Here is a 19,063-nt window from a genome sequence, read left to right on the forward strand (position 1 = left end):
ATCAACAACAAATCGCATCGCAGTTCCGCCGCTCAATCGCAAGCAAAAAATCACATGGAGCGAAGACCAAATTCCACATTGAATTCATGAATAAAAAACTTGACGAAATGATGTATTTGACTATTTTCTAGAAAGATTGTCATGATTGTTGCTCATATGATAATGATGACAATGAATTAATGAACAAACGTTAATTTTGATAATATCACCATGATTATTGCTCATATGTTGATAATGTCCATGGGGTCAAGTACTTGTGTCGCAAATTAATCGATTAGAATTGTTAATTGTTTTATTCATTGACTAGTTTTATACCCGTGCAAATTGCACGGGATTATTATTTAGGTTGTTGTAGAAAAACGTGTTAATAGTGGTTGCTCTTTAGATGAAGTATGTATCCAAAATATCTAAAATACAGCAATAATAAAGTTGTATCTATCGAGAGTATATATATATATATATTAATATATATATATATATATATATATATATATATATATATATATATATATATATATATATATATATTAATACAACAATAAGCCAATAAGTCATTACGGTGTAAAATCACAAGTAAATTGTCTTGTAATTTCTCGAAAACTTCTTTATAAACTACGTTATTTGTTCTAGTGGACACGCGATTATCATTATCGCTAATCAGAATCCTCGGTCATTTTTTGCTTGTGACTCTTGAAATAGCCACAAACTTGTAAAGGTGAATTGGTCTGAATAGTAACATACCCGTGCAAATTGTTAAACATGCTTTTCATTTAGTGCACGTTTGTAGAACCCGTGTAAGTTTAAAATAATTTTAACTCATTTTTCATTTAGTTTGTTAATTAGTAAAATAGGACAAAATTAAAATCGTCTCTCGTGCACATTTTAAAACGCTCGTAATATTATTCTGTAAATATATGGTAACTAAAAAGTAAACAATAATATTATATACTTCATAATTTTATTAAAATATACGTTATTTCTAACTAACAAACAAAAATTAGTCTTTAAAAGAAACCAACTTTAAACCAGTACGTACGGCCATATAAAATAATCTGATATAATTACTCTAATAATCCCATATAATTGCAGCCATTGGAATGGGTCGAGTGACTACTTTTTTGAGGAAAAAAAAAAAACAGTTTTTCAATGAGTTAGAATAGTCAGTCGAGCCTCACTCGTTGCATTTATTTTAGGGTTGTGCTTTTTCACGTACGTTTTTTACGATTTTAACCTCGTTATTTTTTTCTTCCCAAAACAATTACTCACACCTTCTCTCCCCACCTATAGTAGGCCACTGGCCACCCTCACCACCACCACCTTCTAGATGGCAAACACCAGTCGACTACCTTATTCGACCAACAATGACAACAATTAGGTCGACTTCGCCATCAATCACCCAAATTCTAACCCTAGATACGACCGAATCCCCAAATTATCAACAACAAATCGCATCGCAGTTCCGCCGCTCAATCGCAAGCAAAAAATCACATGGAGCGAAGACCAAATTCCACATTGAATTCATGAATAAAAAACTTGACGAAATGATGTATTTGACTATTTTCTAGAAAGATTGTCATGATTGTTGCTCATATGATAATGATGACAATGAATTAATGAACAAACGTTAATTTTGATAATATCACCATGATTATTGCTCATATGTTGATAATGTCCATGGGGTCAAGTACTTGTGTCGCAAATTAATCGATTAGAATTGTTAATTGTTTTATTCATTGACTAGTTTTATACCCGTGCAAATTGCACGGGATTATTATTTAGGTTGTTGTAGAAAAACGTGTTAATAGTGGTTGCTCTTTAGATGAAGTATGTATCCAAAATATCTAAAATACAGCAATAATAAAGTTGTATCTATCGAGAGTATATATATATATATATTAATATATATATATATATATATATATATATATATATATATATATATATATATATATATATATATATATATATATATATATATTAATACAACAATAAGCCAATAAGCTGTTACGGTGTAAAATCACAAGTAAATTGTACTGTAATTTCTCGAAAACTTCTTTATAAACTACGTTATTTGTTCTAGTGGACACGCGATTATCATTATCGCTAATCAGAATCCTCGGTCATTTTTTGCTTGTGACTCTTGAAATAGCCACAAACTTGTAAAGGTGAATTGGTATGAATAGTAACATACCCGTGCAAATTGTTAAACATGCTTTTCATTTAGTGCACGTTTGTAGAACCCGTGTAAGTTTAAAATAATTTTAACTCATTTTTCATTTAGTTTGTTAATTAGTAAAATAGGACAAAATTAAAATCGTCTCTCGTGCACATTTTAAAACGCTCGTAATATTATTCTGTAAATATATGGTAACTAAAAAGTAAACAATAATATTATATACTTCATAATTTTATTAAAATATACGTTATTTCTAACTAACAAACAAAAATTAGTCTTTAAAAGAAACCAACTTTAAACCAGTACGTACGGCCATATAAAATAATCTGATATAATTACTCTAATAATCCCATATAATTGCACAACGTAAGGCCATATAAATTAATTTTAACATGAAACAATATATTTTTTTCCACCTTGTGTAGCGACACAACATAAAAACTTCTACAATTAATTGTCAAAGTTAACGCATTTTTAATGAGACCATATTCGTTTTCAACGAAATACATGTGTCGATAATAATTTTTTTAAAGCTCATAAATCATACTTCTAGCAAACTTGACTCAAAATACTATTACCGTTTAATAACGCCGGTTAATCAAGTACTTTGCATGAAGATAGGGTTTCTAGCCTCTTTAATTGTTGATTTTAGCATCTCTAACAAAAAATCATTAGTTTAACTGCAAAACTATTAACGATGTAGTACATAGATAGTGTGCTTTAGTAGTTAAACTGGTGATTTTTATACATCGTTAATGGTTGATTTTAGCGTATATCTTGTACACTACATAGAAATCAACGTAATATATTTATATAGATATTAGGTAAATTTATCATCGTAGTACATACTCATTTATGTAAAATAATTGTTGATGTAGTATATTAATAAAGTTGTACAATACAATTATTAAAATAATTGTCAACGTATTACGTGTTTATTAGAGGAGAATGGGTATGTGAAATTAGAGAGAATAGATCAGAGAGAAATAAGAGAGAGAAAATGGAAGGAGAAATGAGAGGGGTATAATTGTCAATAATGTATTGTGATGAATAAAATATGTACTGCGAAAATGAGCACCCTAATTTTATCATGTCATAATTGCGACTACACAAAACTTTGAATTATAAATTCATTAGCAATAAAGAGATTCATTATCGATAAAGAGATTCATTATCATTATAGGCATAATAAAGATATCGTGATTTTTTAACTACACATTTCGCATCCAGATTATATTCCTCCATACTTATCAAATGAAAATACGAAAAATAAAATAAAATATTATCACATTGTTATAATTTACAATATATTTGGGAAATTTCTTTGGGCCAACTTTATTTAGTCTATCACATACGCGTTTATCGCTATATTAAATAACATATTATCAACTATCATACCGTCATACTATTGAACCCGTGCAAAATTACGCGGGTACTATGTTATAATCAAACTTGTGTAAAGGAGTTTTATTAAAATTTCGGATTTACAATGAGCCTATGAAGATATTATCTTGTCTAAACCTATTAAAAATTGCCTTGACTCGTTTATCTTAGGCCAAGGCAAATAAATCATAACTTGCGCCCTGATTAATCCCTTAATTTAGGGTCAAAATTTAAACCGGACGCAATTAATCTAATAGGCAAAGATAAGTTTATTTTATAGAAAGAAAATTAATTAATGATTCAATCAATAAGGCGTTGAATTAAATTCTATAAGCCATATATTTTCAAAAACGTATTACTATATGTATATCTGAAATGCGAAATAAAGTACATATACTAATAATTTCGTGATTGATATTGTGGAGTATTTTTTACCTCAGTCTATGTCTTGTAAATTTTGAGCCCGTCACTGTCGAGTAATTTACCTAATATACATATATACCTGTACGGTGATGCCAAAATGCCATACATGATGCATGATATTAATGTATGCCAAAATGCCATACATGATACATATATACCTGTACGGTGATGCCAAAATGCCAAAATTTTAATTTATCCAATAAAATTTTTGTTATAATAAAAAAAAATAAAAAAATATACAGGATGGATTTTTGAACTTCTTAGGCGACAGATATGTACGGTGATGCCAAAATGCCATACATGATGCATGATATTAAAAATAGACTGCTTAAAAACATGTCCAATAATAAAGATGGGTCATTAACTCATTAGTTTAAATACATGACCAACCATAAAAATTAATTAAAATCTCTACTTTGCTCACATTTCCTCATTCATTCAGCAGTCAATCTTCTTCTTCAACCCTCAAGATTTAACCCGGCCTACAACGGAGTAAATTCCCTTCTCACTTCACTCCGTCTCACCTACGCTGCTACACTATTTCCATTTCAAGATCATCGGAACACCAGCTAAACACTATATTTCTCAATCCCCCTTTCTTTTGATCCTTCATAAATTTCTCCCATATTTTTTTGATTTCGATAAATTTTTTATTTATAGTCTTTTATGGCTATATTATTCGGGTTCGGTAAATTTTTATTTTTTTATCGAAATATGTCTGGGTGTTACTATTTAACAAAATTTAATAATTGATTATTTCGGTAAATATTCAGATATCAATAATCAGATATATCCGTAGTTCCTCGGATCAGACATCGAAAAATTTGAACTTTAAATCGGATATCTGATTAACGTAATTTCAATTCCAACAATTTTTCACTCCTCTTTAATTATTTTCTAGTATTTTTAAATTACATTTTTCGTTATATGTTTTCCTGGTATTTTTATTTTAAGAAAATTATTGCCTATTATTCAAGTTATTTTTATTTTTTTTGTAATTTTTGCTCTATTATAAGCAAATTATTATTATTTTTTTCGGTGATTTATGCTCTATTAAGTTGATAAACTGAATTTTTTCACTTGTTGATTTTGTTAATTTTAAATATATATGTTTACCCATTAATGTTTAATTATTTAAATAAAACTATAAACTCCTACTACTTTGTACTATAAACTACTCGTACTTTAAAAACTAAGGAGTAATTGATTGTCAATGGTATACATAAAGGAGTTTATTCAACAAAAGTTGTTTGATAATTAATTCATATACAGAACATGGGCCTAAAAATCAGGAAACTAAAAACCGCCTTTGACATATTGACTTTTAACCACAGAGCGACACGTAGGCTCTGTGGTTGTTGCTTTAATATATAGGATTAATTAATTGATCGATGTTATGACTTGTTTTTCTTTCTGAAGTTAAAAATTTGTCTAACAAGTAAGTTACTATAATTTGCGAATTAAGATTCACTATTTAATTTTTTTTTTTTTTGGAGCAACTCAATTAGATTTTAGGAAAAATGTTGAAGTAGGAATTAATTTATTTAGGTTTTAGGTAAGAAGGGTAGGGGATAAAAAGATAATGAAAAAGTGTATGTGAAAGAGTAAAATCGGTATGTGAAAAAGTAATTCCGTTATTTTATTATCCAAATTTACCAAAAAATTACTACGGCGTCTCGAACCATAGAGGGTAAGGTTAACTTACTCTATACACTTTTACCATTAAGCCAATCCATTTCCACACTTAATATAAATTTGATTACAAATAAATCTATTTTTATTTTCATTTTCAATGACGACTTAATCTATAATCACCATGCGAATTCACAATTTTAAACTGTTTAACCACATTCAAACTTCAATCCTATGAAGTGGCGGACCCAGGGGTGCACACAGCACCCCACGTGCGCACCTTGATTGGCGGATTTTTTTTTTTAAAAACTAAAACGTAAAACAATAATGGATACCATTTCCGTGTAAACATAGGCAATAGCCAAATAGTGGCTCAGCGGATAAAGCTTTCAATTTTAAGCAAAAGCACAAGGGTTTGATCCCCTTGAAGCACCCTTTTTTTTGGCTCTTTGCTACTCGGACCATACTTATTTCGTTTATTTTTTTCCAACGACTTGTACTGCATTTTGTGTAAGTTGTTCAAATCTTAAAACCTTGATATTTTTCTCAAAAAAAAAAAAAAACGCAGTATTGAAACTCCCTCTTCACCAATTTTGTAATTTAGATGTTAATTTTCAGCTCTCTTAGATAACATTTTCTATGAACATTTTTTTTTTTTTTTTGCTTTTTGTTTTGATTCATAGTCGTCTATTTATGATTTTCTATGAACATTCTCTTAGATAAAATTTGAATACTCCAAGGGTTCGTCTAATTTGCACAAGGGTTCTATCCCCCTGAAGCACCCTTTTTTTGGCTCTTTGCTACTCGGACCATACTTATTTCATTTATTTTTTTCCAACGACTTGTACTGCATTTTGTGTAAGTTGTTTAAAACTTAAAACCTTAATATTTTTCTCAAAAAAAAAATGTAGTATTGAAACTCCCTCTTCACCAATTTTGTAATTTAGATGTTAATTTTCAGTTCTCTTAGATAAAATTTTCTATGAACATTTTTTTTTTTTTTGCTTTTTGTTTTGATTCATTGTCGTCTATTTATGATTTTGTGTTGTGAAATTTGATTATGTAATGACGATGATGAAATTTTATCTCTAATTATTTTGCAATGTTATTCGAATTTTATTTTCTTTCAATTGTGCACTCCCACTCTTAAACTTCTAGGTCCGCCACTGATCCTATGTATACCTAAAACGAGAAATATTTTCATTGCCTACCCATTTTGACAATATTTATCTTTTTAAGTTTTAACAGTCAGTCTCTTTTAAATATTAAGAATAATATAGATGCCTTATTAAACTTAAAAAGGGACAATTAGTGGAGTATTTGTAAGAATAAGACAAGTCTTTCTTTTTCCCTACTTCATAGGTAATATGTTTTTCAGAAAACTTTGTTCATCCTGGTCAATAATTTTCACTCTTATTTAAGATGTATCAGTCAATAATTTACACTTTTTATTCGTAAATAAACCAACCTATATGAGTGGGGACAATTGACCGGGACGAAAAACTATATTACACTACTTTACTCTTTTAAATTTAAGACGAGCATGTCCATCTAAAGCAATAAATTGAGATCTTCTTAGATTATTTTTAGGGATATTCTCTCGTGTAACCTTAAATTTTTTCGTTTTCTAAGGTGTACTCCTCGTTTTTCACAAAAAAAATTCGACCGACAATAATTCTCTGTCACGGGTTCAGAAAACGGTAATTTTTTTTTTCAAACCAATTATCTCGTAAAGGCCTTGAATTTGAAAAAAAAATCACCGCAAAAAGTTATAGTTCGTCAAACATTTTTTAACGAATAAACTTTGACCGACCATAATTCCCGACTACGAGTTGAGACGTCGGTGAATTATTTTCCAAACTAAAGACCTCTTAAAGACGGTCAATTTAAAAAAAAAAAAATTATCGTATTCTGAACTTGTAGGCAAGAGTTATCGACGGTCAAAGTTTTTTTTGCAAGAAAATAGGGGTAGATCTAAGAAAATGAAAAAGTTCAGGGTGAAATTATCAGTAAGACTCTCCCAAGTCTTAAGACTCTGCCAAGTCTTAAGACTCTGCCACGTTAGCTTTTCACTAACTTTTATTATTTCTTTACTGTTCAGACCCAGTGCAGACTTTATACATTATCCGTCAAACTCGGCTCGGACTCTACTTTTCCACTTTACTCTTTTTTTTTAAAAAAATGACACATGAAATTCACTCATTGGTTAATCTTCCTTTAAGATGGGAGGTCAAGAATCACCCAAAATTTTAAATTGAGTCTTTGATTTCCAAGACTCAACTTAAGACTTTGTCAAGACTATGCTAGATTATTGGTAGTCTTGAATGAGTCCTGTCTTAAGACTTACAAAGCCTTGTCTTAAGACTACCAATAATGTTACCCTAAGTGTAGACGGAAAAAATATCCCTTATTTTTATTACACAAATTCTCATTTGTGACGGCACATACCCACTTTTTCTCGCTCTGCAATACTATTCATGTGGTCCCCTTTCTCCACTAACCCATTTTGTTACCATTTTATCTCACAAAATATCCGCCACAAATGGTAACCCGTGACAAGGGAGACCAATTGTTTTTATTAATAGAAAAAATAAAAGAATGGCCGACTTGACCAACTAAATTAACGACCAAGATTCATGATGCTTACCAATAGATCACACGTTGACGGTCAAAGATGGAACAAAGCTTCAGACAATGACTAGCTAACACGTTATGGCCAAATACTCTCTTTCTCTCCCCTCCTTTACTCTACACCTCTACAGTAATCGACAGCCAATAACTCTTGAACCCTTTTACAACTGCCATGTAGCACTCGCTTTTGCTGCCATGTTGGCAATTTTAAAGGCCATTCTTTAACCACGTGGCAGTTACATACTTTCCACTTGCAGCCTTATCTTCTCTGTTTTTTTTTCTCAGTTCGCATCACCAAATATTCATGTTTGAGACCGTTTTAATTTAAAATGACTCGCAAAATAGATAAAAATAAAAAAAAGTTGTTAATGATCTTAAATTTTTATATCACAAAGAAAGGTCTTAATTCTTAAGTTAAGACAATCTAAAGCAAGACTTATTAAGTAAGACTATTGAGTTAGTATTATGTATGGGAAATATGAATTTATCTGATCAATAATAACCTTAATTGAGACATTGTGTAAGACACTGTCTTGAGCCACTTCGACCCTCACTGTGGTGTGTTATGATAACAAATTCGGAAATTAAGGACAATTTTTTTTGCGTTTATACTTTATTTATTGTGGATGCCCTAAGAGTACTACTTATATTCGATTATATTCCACTTATGAAACACCTTATCAACCTATTCAATATATATACTCACTCCGTTTCATATTATATGATTTTTTGTTTTTCGACGTGAGCCATTGACTTTGATTTTTACAAAAATACATTAAATTAATACTTGTAAAAATTATACCATAAAATTCCTTATGAAAAGATCATTTAAATAAATATACATCTTATTGGGTTTACTCTTGTATTTTGAGAATTATTGAAAAAAAGAAAAGAGTATCTGGAAACACAAATTTTCATTTGTGACGGATATATCCGTCGAAAGTTTGCGACGAGTCAAATACAACCCATATCGGATAGATAAGATAAAAGTAGAGTGCCTAGAAAACAACATTCTGTTTTATCTTATCTACTTCACATGATATTACTTAATCTATTGCAAACTTGTGACAAATATACCCGTTATAAGGGAGACTGGAAAAGTACCGGTACAAAACACGTATGGAAAAACAAAATGCTGTGAACTGGCTCCCTCAACTCGGTCCTTAACTCGTCCCCAACCGAGCATGTGGCTCAAAACATCTCCCATTTAAATCCCCCAAAAGTGCAAGGCTAGTCACTAATCCACCCACTACCATTCCGCCACTTGTCAACACCTCAAATTTTCACCGCTTTTCCTTTTTCTTAAACACGTAAAATCATTTTCTAGAAAATTAAATGAAATCCACAAAAAATATTCGTGGCTGAGATTGTTTCTGAGAATCACCTAGTTTTCCTTAGTATCTCCATCAACTTCTCCTTCGTCTCCCTGCTCTACACTTCACTTCGCTCATTTTCTCTCTCTTCTTCACTAATCCATCAATCTTCATAAATATTAATTAATTCATATATTCATGTACAGTGCATTAATTTTGATGAAATTGTTACTGTAATAATTAATTAGGCGAATTTTGTTTGGGACTGTCAGTGGATCGGCGATGTCATTATCTCAAGGTAATTATTATAATTATTGAGTTTTTGATTTGTTTTTGTTTAGTATTGTTTGATTTTTAGGGTGTGAACTTGTGTAAAGTATGCGAAATCGATTTATGTTGTTGTTGTCGTCGTGGATGAATGTTCAGTTGAAGTCGCGATTGTAGCGGTGAAGAAACTGTGATAGTTTGCGATTGATAGAGGCGAAAAAGTTTTCGGAAAAAAAGAAGAGGAAGAATTGGAGAGAAATCGATGTTTTTGTTCTTTCTGTTGTGGATGAAGGTTTTGTTTAAGTCGCGATTGTTATGGTGACGAAACTGTGATAATTCGCGATTGAAAAAGGAGAAAATTTCCAGAAAAGAAATAAAAGAAGAATTGGAGAAAAAATTGATGTTTATGTTGTTATTGTTGTGGACGAAGGTTTTGTTGAAGTCGCGATTGTTGCGGTGTGTAAACTGTGATAACTCGTGATTGAAACAGGTGAAAAAGTTCTTGGAAGGAAAAAAAGAGGATAAATTTGAGAAAGATCGATGTTTAGTTTGTTATTGTTGTGGATGAAGGTTTTGTTGAAGTCGCGATTGTTGCAGTGAGGTAACTGTGATAACTCGTGATTGAAAAAGGCGAAAAAAAAGTTTCGGATTAAGATGGAGGAAGAATTGGTGACAAGCCGATGTTGTGGATGAAGTTTTTGTTGAAGTTTGTGATTGCTTCAGTGAAGAAACTATGATAATACGTGATTGAAAAAGGCGGAAAAATTTTTTGGAAGGAAAAAATGGACGAAGAATTGGAGAAAATTAGTTGAATTTTTGTGAGAAAGCTTTTAGTTATGTTCAACTGTTCATCCTGATTTTGTGATATTTTCCTTGTTTTTCGGTTGATTTTGTGTGAATTAAGTGGATATCTATCAATTTGTGAGCTGTTTTTGCTGCATTTGTTTGTTTTTGTGCAGTAATTACTTACCAGAATTCAACGAGTGTGAATTCAGAATTCAGTAGAGCTACCTTGTGATGCTCGGAGTGTTTAGAGCAGGGTTTTGTTGTTTCAATAGGTGATTGAACTAAGGGCAGTTGTTATCTTCAGCTGTAGTCCGGTAAATGGACGCTTATTCTTCCGGTGAAGAGCTACTTGTTAAGGTCTCTTCGCTTTACCTTTGCTTTATATTACACAAATTCTTGTATAAGATTGTTCTAGAAAGTATAACGGCTTTGTAATGCTTATGCACCTTGACCTCATCACATGAACTAACTGTGTATATAATTTTTCGTAAAGTGACCATTTTGAACTTCAATGTTAGTGTCGCTACATATAAGTGATTTGAAGTTAGTAGAACGCAAAATTGGTAATTGAGCCCCATTACTTTGTCTAATTGTGAAATTAAACCCCTTAAGTTTAGATTATAGTGATTAGGCCCCATAAATTATATAAAAAGTGAAATTAAACCCTTTATTACCCAAAATCTTATGAGAAATTCAATATATTATATACAAAAAGTGAAATTGATTATACTTTTTACAAAATATACAATCAAAATTCAAAATAAAATAAAATTAACAAATGAAATCATAATCGAAATTGAATTAACATCAATTAGAGAAGATTTTAAATTGTTTTATAGAAAAAAATATTTAAATTTTATAAAAGAACTAAATATTTTTCCTAAAATTGTTAACAATTCTTTAAAAAATATACAGTATATAATTTTCTTTTTGAAAAAAAAAATGAATACTCTAAAAAATATATGTGCCTGGTTTTAATTGTCTAAACACTAAATTTTTCTTAGGTAACAAAAAAATGTTTTAATAAAAAAATATTTTTTTCTCAAAAAATATAAAATAAAATAAAATATTTCATTTTTTTTCAGAATTTAAAAACATAATTTTATTTACATTTAAAAAATCCGATCTTTTTGTTTTTTTTTTTTTAAAAAAAAACATAACTAATTTTGGTTTTTACAATATGAGAAAATAGATTTCTCATGAGATTTTGATATGGGATTTAATTTCACTTTTTGCAAAAGTTAAGGGACCTAATCACCCCAATTGAAACTTAAGGGGTTGAATCTCACGATTAGACTAAGTTAAGGGGCTAATTTACTACTTTCGCGGTTAATAGAAGGTTGCTTTCAGTCTGGTATAAGAATTACTAATAGATTCTTAAGTGTTTTTGAGGTATCCTATGGTATAGCTTATAATGTCTCAAAATGGCTGTCAAGGTTGTATTAAAAATCGGCAATCGGTGTAGCTAGTGGACTTTGAATTCTGCTATGATCTCTCCAAGTTATCCAATTTGTTTAGTGATGTTTTGGCCTTGCTTGATTTACGATGCTCTTGTTACACTTAAAGTACAGTCGGCTAGCTTGTCGACTTTTCATTACAATAATTATACCGGCTAGCTTGTCGACTTTTCATTACAATAATTATACCAAGTACCCCAAAAGGTTTAACCCTGTTCGTTCTAAGCACCTCTTTTAACTAAAGGTTTACCAGTTATTGTGTCGATAGATAGAAAATGTCCATTCTATGTTGATTGTATCTTTCTTTGCTGTGGTGTTAGACAAGGAAACCATATACGATTACAAAGCAAAGAGAGAGATGGACGGAAGAGGAGCACACTAAGTTTCTCGAGGCCTTGAAATTGTATGGTCGAGCCTGGCAGCGGATTGAAGGTACTTATTTGCTTTGACCTTTGTTGTTTTATTTCAAATGTCTAATCATGATTCATTAATCATTACCACATCTTTTAAAATTAGGTCACCTATATAGCTACATCTATGTCATACCGATAGTGAGATTTGAAAATCAATCTACTAGACGTGAGTCACAAACATTGGCTTTTCCACTGTAATAGGAGGGAGAGAGCAACTTCGTGAATATATAATGATTCTAACAAACATTTTTCATCTACGTACCGGCGTTCTCAAAAGTGAGAATTAAATACATCAAGTAGAATTGAATTTATAAAGTTCTAATAATTAATCCCTCCGTCCCTATCACCTTTTCTTTTTACGTAATTCTTTGTGGGTGAGTATTTTAATCAAAGATAAACAAATGAATGGAACGCAGGAAGTATTTATTTAGCTTGCACGAAAACCACTTTAATCCATCTTGATTAATGATTACTTGGCGTAGTCTGGGAATGATTTCATGGCTGATGCTAAGTTGGAGGACTTGAGAGTTGAGATTGTAATAATGGGGTAATTATGAAGCTATGAATCTATATCAAGTTTGTCAAATTGAGTACTCTGTTCTGTAGCTGCAATCATAGTTCTAGCTATTCCAAATATTATTTAAAACATATCATACAATTTTACCTAAAAATTGTAATGAATTTCGCCAGATGGGTTCGTATGCTTATTACTTTTGTATTTTGTCTTACTCGAAGAGCTATTCCTTCTTCCTTCTGTTTTTTGTGTGGTGGTTTGCAGAGCATATTGGGACAAAGACTGCTGTCCAAATAAGAAGTCATGCTCAGAAGTTCTTTTCAAAGGTTCATTGGAATCTCTCATCTAGTTCTGTTTAGATAGATAATATACGCTTCCGCTTGTTCGGGAGCAAAGACTTTATTTCTCAATGCAAGTTTTTTTTTTTTTTTTTTTTGGATGTCAACTGTGTGATGGTCTTTGGCTAAAATATATCTCTTTGTTGTCCAGCTGTATGTTTTGGTATTGTTCCTCTCTTATTAGCCCCTCATAGTTACGGCATTTTATTTTCTACCCTCTCTGTCCCGGTGTAACGTTATTTATTTCCATTCTAGGTTTATTATTCATTTGTTCTCTATTTTTATTGAGTAAGTAGTAGACAAATGGGCTAGTGTGGAGGTGAACATACTTTATTTTATTGGTCTATTTCACATATATTTTCTTTCCTTGGCCTATGTGTGAAACAGAATAGAAAGAATTCATCGGGGTGGAGGGAGTATTATACCATGATTTCATTAGGGATGCATTTTTTTGGCATTGTAGGAGCCATTGAGGCAATGGGGTAATGTTGTTGCATAATCATTATTATGAGACCAGTTTGTGACAATTTCTTCCACTTCCTCTCAATATGTTTGCATTGGAGAAGCTACAATAAATAATATATTAACATACTTATCTGCTTACCTCTTTAGTCTTTTCAGTATGTTTGCATTCGAGTCAATATGTTAGCGCTGGAGAAGCCACAATTTGTAACATAGTTACATACCCATCTGCAGTTTTTTTTTTTTTTTTTTTTTTTTATTAAAAGAAAAATTTCTAGAAGGTAGTTGTTCGAGTCTGGGAAAGTAATTTCTCCTATGTCTTCCTTCTTGAACAAAAATGTTTAGAAATTAAAAGTCTTAATTGTTGGATTTTATCCAGATGTATGTTGAGCCAAACTCAAAATGTTGAGCAAACTCAAAAGGGAGGATAATCTTTAACTTACCATCATTGAAGCATTCGGCCTTCGGGTGTTAGTCTGAGTTTCTATATAGCTCAGCCCTTCATTACTAAATATGCAATGCCTCCGGGTTAAGAATGCATGAGTAAGTCTCATATGTTGTTTTTGCCATTGAAGTTTTAGAAATAGATAATAATGGGCAGACGTTATATGAAAATTCGAGTAAAAATAACTTTCTAGTTAATAGATGCAAAAACTTCTTTGGTGCATTATTGTCTTACGTTCCTCGGTTTTGACAAATTTTAGCTTCTGTACAACTGGTTGATATTGACATAATTTGTGCAACATTGATCAAATACATGAGCTAGAAATAATTCGACTTTTATTCATCAAACTATGTTTCTTACATTTTTTTGTTGCATTACTCTCAGTCTCTCACCTTCTAGATTGGTCGAAATAGTACTATAAAATTCAGTTCTCAGTTAAGTGATTTATCTAGACAGCTTTTAATTTTGCTCGAGGTTTTAGGGGTTTTCATACGATGATGTATATCAAAATTCTATAAGATATTGCTGCAACATTTTCTAATGTCTCAAAGTCTTTACCTTGTGGTGGGTTAAAGGGGCGTGATATATGTAGCGTTACCCACTTACCCCTATCTTCAGAAGTATCAGAACAAAGAGACTGTCTCGGATGACTCCTGTGAAGATACGAGACAAGTTTTTCTGGATACAGAACCTGCAATATGTTTTATTATTGTTCAATATTGCTTTTAAGTGGTTCATTGAGATTTAAGAGTTCTTTGTGCTGAAATGTTGACATGTTTTTTGCTTTCAGTTGGAGAAGGAAGCTCTTGTCAAAGGTGTTCCAGCTGGACAAGCAATTGACATAGAAATTCCTCCTCCGCGTCCTAAAAGGAAACCAAGCAATCCTTATCCTCGTAAGCCTGGTGCTGTTTGTTCCCCAAACACTCAGGTCAGACCAAAGGATGGGAAGCATATGCCTCCCTGTTCTTCACATCATACAGAACAAGGGATAAACTTGGAAAAAGAACCAATACCTGAGGTACGCTTAGTCCTTCCCTTTCCTGTAATAAGGTCTTAATTTACTTACCATGTCTCGCTCAACATTCTGCACATAATTGCGGCTCTTCAGAAGCATGTTTGTGATGATGGCGAAAAAATTCGTGAAGGGACTTGTGAAGGTGACAAGTGCTCTGAAGCTGTTACATCCTTGGGAGTAACTCGAGAACGCCCTGATAAACCTGATTCTATTGAGATAACTCAATATGATACAAGTGAGATTTGAAACAGTTTTTTTTTAATTACTTTGTAAAACTTGTCTTCTCAATAGTCTTTGTACCAAAGACACAAATCTAATTTCGTACTATTGTCAGAAAATGAAATGCATGCAGCTAAAACTTTTCCCAGGCATGCTCGTGTTCAGATCCTCGACGGAAGCTCAGGAACATGCAGTCAGGGTCTTTCTTCAGATGTATCATATCAAGAACCCAAACCTCAAACGGAGTTTGTGGGCCATCCTGCATCTAGTCCCATAAATCAGCAAATGTACCCGACTTTTCATCCTTCATATAATCCATTCCCCAACCACCACGGAGATTACTCTTCTTTCCTGCAAATGTCGTCAACTTTTTCAAGTCTTATTTTGTCTGCTCTCCTCCAGAATCCAGCTGCCTATGCTGCAGCTAGTTCTGCAGCTTCTCTTTGGCCCAACCCAATTGTTGAAAATTCAGTCAACTCTCCTGAAGTCAATAATGCAGGTTTTGGTCCTGGGCCAAGTATGGCAGCAATTGCTGCAGCCACTGTAGCAGCTGCTACTGCCTGGTGGGCCGCGCATGGACTTCTTCCCTTAACTGCTCCTTTCCCTGCTGGTTTCCCTTCTTTTGGTAATGTTGGCCAAACTTCAGTGGCTAATGAAGAAAAGGAAGAGAACTTCAAAATACCGGGATCTCAAGTACAGCAACCAGAACAGGAACATTCTAAATCCTCAGAAACTTCATCATCTAATTCGGGAAATTCTGTTGAAGTTATAGATGTTGGAGAAAGAGCCAACGATGCTGTAGAGGTTCCTGTAACAAGTGAACAAAAAGACACAAATGAAGTCACGAAGAAGCAGGTGGATCGCTCCTCCTGTGGTTCCAACACACCATCAGGCAGTGATGCTGAGACTGATGTTTTAGGGAAGGACGGCAAGGGAAATGAAGAATCCAAGGAACCCGACGAAAATAGACGCATTCGCTTTTTGGGGAACACAAACGATAACTGGAAAGAGGTTTCGGAAGAGGTAATGCTCGTTCCCTTGTCAAAAAATGAGTCTTGACTCTTGAATCGTAATGTGTCCCTTTTCATAGTACACAAAACTTATATGGGACTGTTTTACACTTGTTACCAATTCGTAACCTTATATTATATATGAGAAATACACAAGGATTTGGGTTGGTCTCACGTGTGAAACTTCTCATACAAGATTCACTGCTTATTTGGTTTTGTCGTGTAATTCAACATCTCAGGGTCGCCTGGCATTTAAAGCACTCTTCTCAAAAGGGAGATTGCCTCAAAGCTTTTCACGCCGTCAACATCTTGCTGTTGAAGATCTAACGCAAAACACAGAACAAAGAATTGAAGAAGCACTTCAACTCGATTTGAATAGCATCCCATGGAAAACAGCTTCCGGTGATCAAAGTCTAGGGAAAATTGGATCACACTGTCTGGGTAATAATAATAATACCAAAGAGGGGCCGTCGACAATTGGGTTCATTGAGGCGAAAACGAGCAGCGGAACAGGTTTTAAGCCATACAAGAGATGTTCCGTGGAGGCTAGGGAGAGCGGGATGACGAACTCCAGCAATCAAGAAGAAGGTAATTGTTCGAAGAGATTGCGACTCGAAGGAGAGTCTTCAATTTAATGTCCAATGCCAAACACAAGTGTTCATAGGAGCTGTATGTTTTTTATTTCATTTTTTAGCTTAATTTTTCCCCTTCAAATCACGAGACTTTTCGTGTTGTGTATAACTATTAGAAGACTTCAATATTTCTGACGCTTATAAATCCTTGAATAACTCTCACAATCCCTGTAATTCTTATTCATCATCTAAAGTTTTTGTTACTTCGTAATACACATGGTTACACTTGAATCTTTAGATTTACTAACAAATTACCGACATAGAGGGAGTACTACTGTATAACCTTTACCTTAGAAAACTGATGCCTTGTAAAACTCAAAGCAGGGAGAAATATCGAGTTTAACACAAGTTCTTGTTTCAGACGGCCATTTTGTCTTGTCTGAAACAATAAGACGGGATTGTCACCATTTTATGGTCAAATGTAACCTCAATTGTTTAGCCAGTGTTATCGCTTGTGGTAACTTGTTTTCCAGAAATGGTCGCATTTAGCTGGTCAAAAATCCCGTCTTATTTTTTCAGACCAAAATAGTCCGTCTCTACTCTTGAGAGACTAACTCCGAGTTTAATGTAGTAGTGGAGTGTAGAGTGTAAATGAAGCTAAAATTCTGTTACTTTAAGTCACATATTCAATCCAAAATCACAAATTTCAATGGTTTTTTGACCTTGACCTTGTCACACATTCATTCCAATGTGCTCAACTGGAAGTGAACTCATCCCAGTCCAGAAATCATGCAAATATTTGTGTTTTTCAAGTATGACCATAGACCATGCAATACCATAGACCATGCAAATATACCATATGTTGTTTCTGTTAACATTATTTCGGATCTTAATCACTTAAAATGATCGAGTAGACCAATATAGTGATGTTATTGTCACGCGTAGATCTACTCTATAGTCTATACTATACGTAAAATAATTAAGAACAACATTTGAGCGTTTGTTTTACAAGTGAATGGCAGAAGGCAGTGACGGAGTCGGGATTTGAAGTTAACGGGGGGTAAAAGGGTAAAGTATAAAGGGACCTCCGAAAAAATCCGAAAATTTTAACAAAAAAAATCGAAGTTTCAAACGCCAGCAGGGACGAGCGCCTATGCTTGCCCCCCACCCAGCCCATAAAAGCCGTAAGCAATTTCAGAATTTCCCCGTTAAAAACTTAAAACATCATCATTTTTTTAAGAACAACTCTTACTTATAAGTTGTAACGATCACAACATTCACAAGTTTATTAGTTCTCAGAAATTATTTTCTTTTTAATTCAAGTAAGAATTTGTGTTCCTATAAATACAAATACAATTGACGTACTTTTACCCTTTATTATATTAACTTCTTTGTAAAATTTCACCAAAATAGAGGACATACAATAATTGTAAAAACTAATCTTAATCCATAAAAAGCAGAGATAATATCACCCAATTACATTAACCTAGACATTATACATTAATCTAGACATTATATGTCCAATGTACAGTAAATTACAAATCTTAACACATGACACATGCTTCAAATTTTTTGATCCTACAAATAAGAGTACACAGCACACGAGGGGTTAAGAGGCACATAATCAGATGGTATGTGTACCCCATTACTCAGACCAACCGTCTTCATTTCCCTCATTTCTAACAATAAGTCTTGCTTGCGACGGGTCGGATCTTGCGACGGGTATTATGTGAGTGGAAATGGGTAGAGGGGACAAGATGGGTACCCACCCCATGTGCTTTGTCTCTCACCCTTATGGGTTTTGTGTGAGAGAATATGGTACCCGTCTCTTGTTTGTGACGGATACCTCCGTCACAAATAAGAATTTGTGCATTTCTAAAGTGTTTCTTTTACTCCAATGCATATCTTTCTCTTCTCCTCTTTCCTCTCCATAATCTCCATCAAATTATTGTATAGGAATATAATCCGATTCATATCTGACCCGACATCTGAATTGAAGATTTTAGA

At 32.8% G+C, this 19,063-nt stretch overlaps 1 protein-coding gene across 2 annotated transcripts; it reads left to right on the plus strand.

Annotated features, from left to right (window-relative positions):
• The first annotated feature begins 9,570 nt into the window (after positions 1 to 9,570).
• Positions 9,571 to 17,329, plus strand: LOC141586220 (protein LATE ELONGATED HYPOCOTYL). 2 transcript variants are annotated; one of them, XM_074407385.1, is made up of 8 exons: positions 9,571 to 9,856; positions 10,785 to 10,968; positions 12,389 to 12,500; positions 13,260 to 13,321; positions 15,031 to 15,258; positions 15,349 to 15,490; positions 15,590 to 16,497; positions 16,724 to 17,329. In XM_074407385.1, exons 2-8 carry the CDS (start codon positions 10,930 to 10,932, stop codon positions 17,117 to 17,119), a joined length of 1,887 nt encoding a protein of 628 aa, XP_074263486.1. In that variant the 5' UTR covers positions 9,571 to 9,856; positions 10,785 to 10,929; the 3' UTR covers positions 17,120 to 17,329. The 2 variants fall into 2 exon arrangements, with proteins under 2 accessions (XP_074263486.1, XP_074263487.1); XM_074407386.1 differs by lacking the exons at positions 9,571 to 9,856; positions 10,785 to 10,968; positions 12,389 to 12,500; positions 13,260 to 13,321 and adding an exon at positions 14,175 to 14,338.
• Positions 17,330 to 19,063: the final 1,734 nt, after the last annotated feature.

This window comes from Silene latifolia, chromosome 6, assembly GCF_048544455.1.
Source record: "Silene latifolia isolate original U9 population chromosome 6, ASM4854445v1, whole genome shotgun sequence".
In the NCBI taxonomy this organism is placed as follows: domain Eukaryota; kingdom Viridiplantae; phylum Streptophyta; class Magnoliopsida; order Caryophyllales; family Caryophyllaceae; genus Silene; species Silene latifolia.

Excerpts from the sequence above, each read along its gene's own strand:
- LOC141586220 (XM_074407385.1), top strand. The coding sequence starts at position 10,930 with ATGGACGCTTATTCTTCCGGTGAAGAGCTACTTGTTAAG. Across the intron at positions 15,491-15,589 it reads GATAACTCAATATGATACAA|AAAATGAAATGCATGCAGCT; the intron begins GTGAGATTTGAA and ends TACTATTGTCAG. Across the intron at positions 16,498-16,723 it reads GGAAAGAGGTTTCGGAAGAG|GGTCGCCTGGCATTTAAAGC; the intron begins GTAATGCTCGTT and ends TCAACATCTCAG.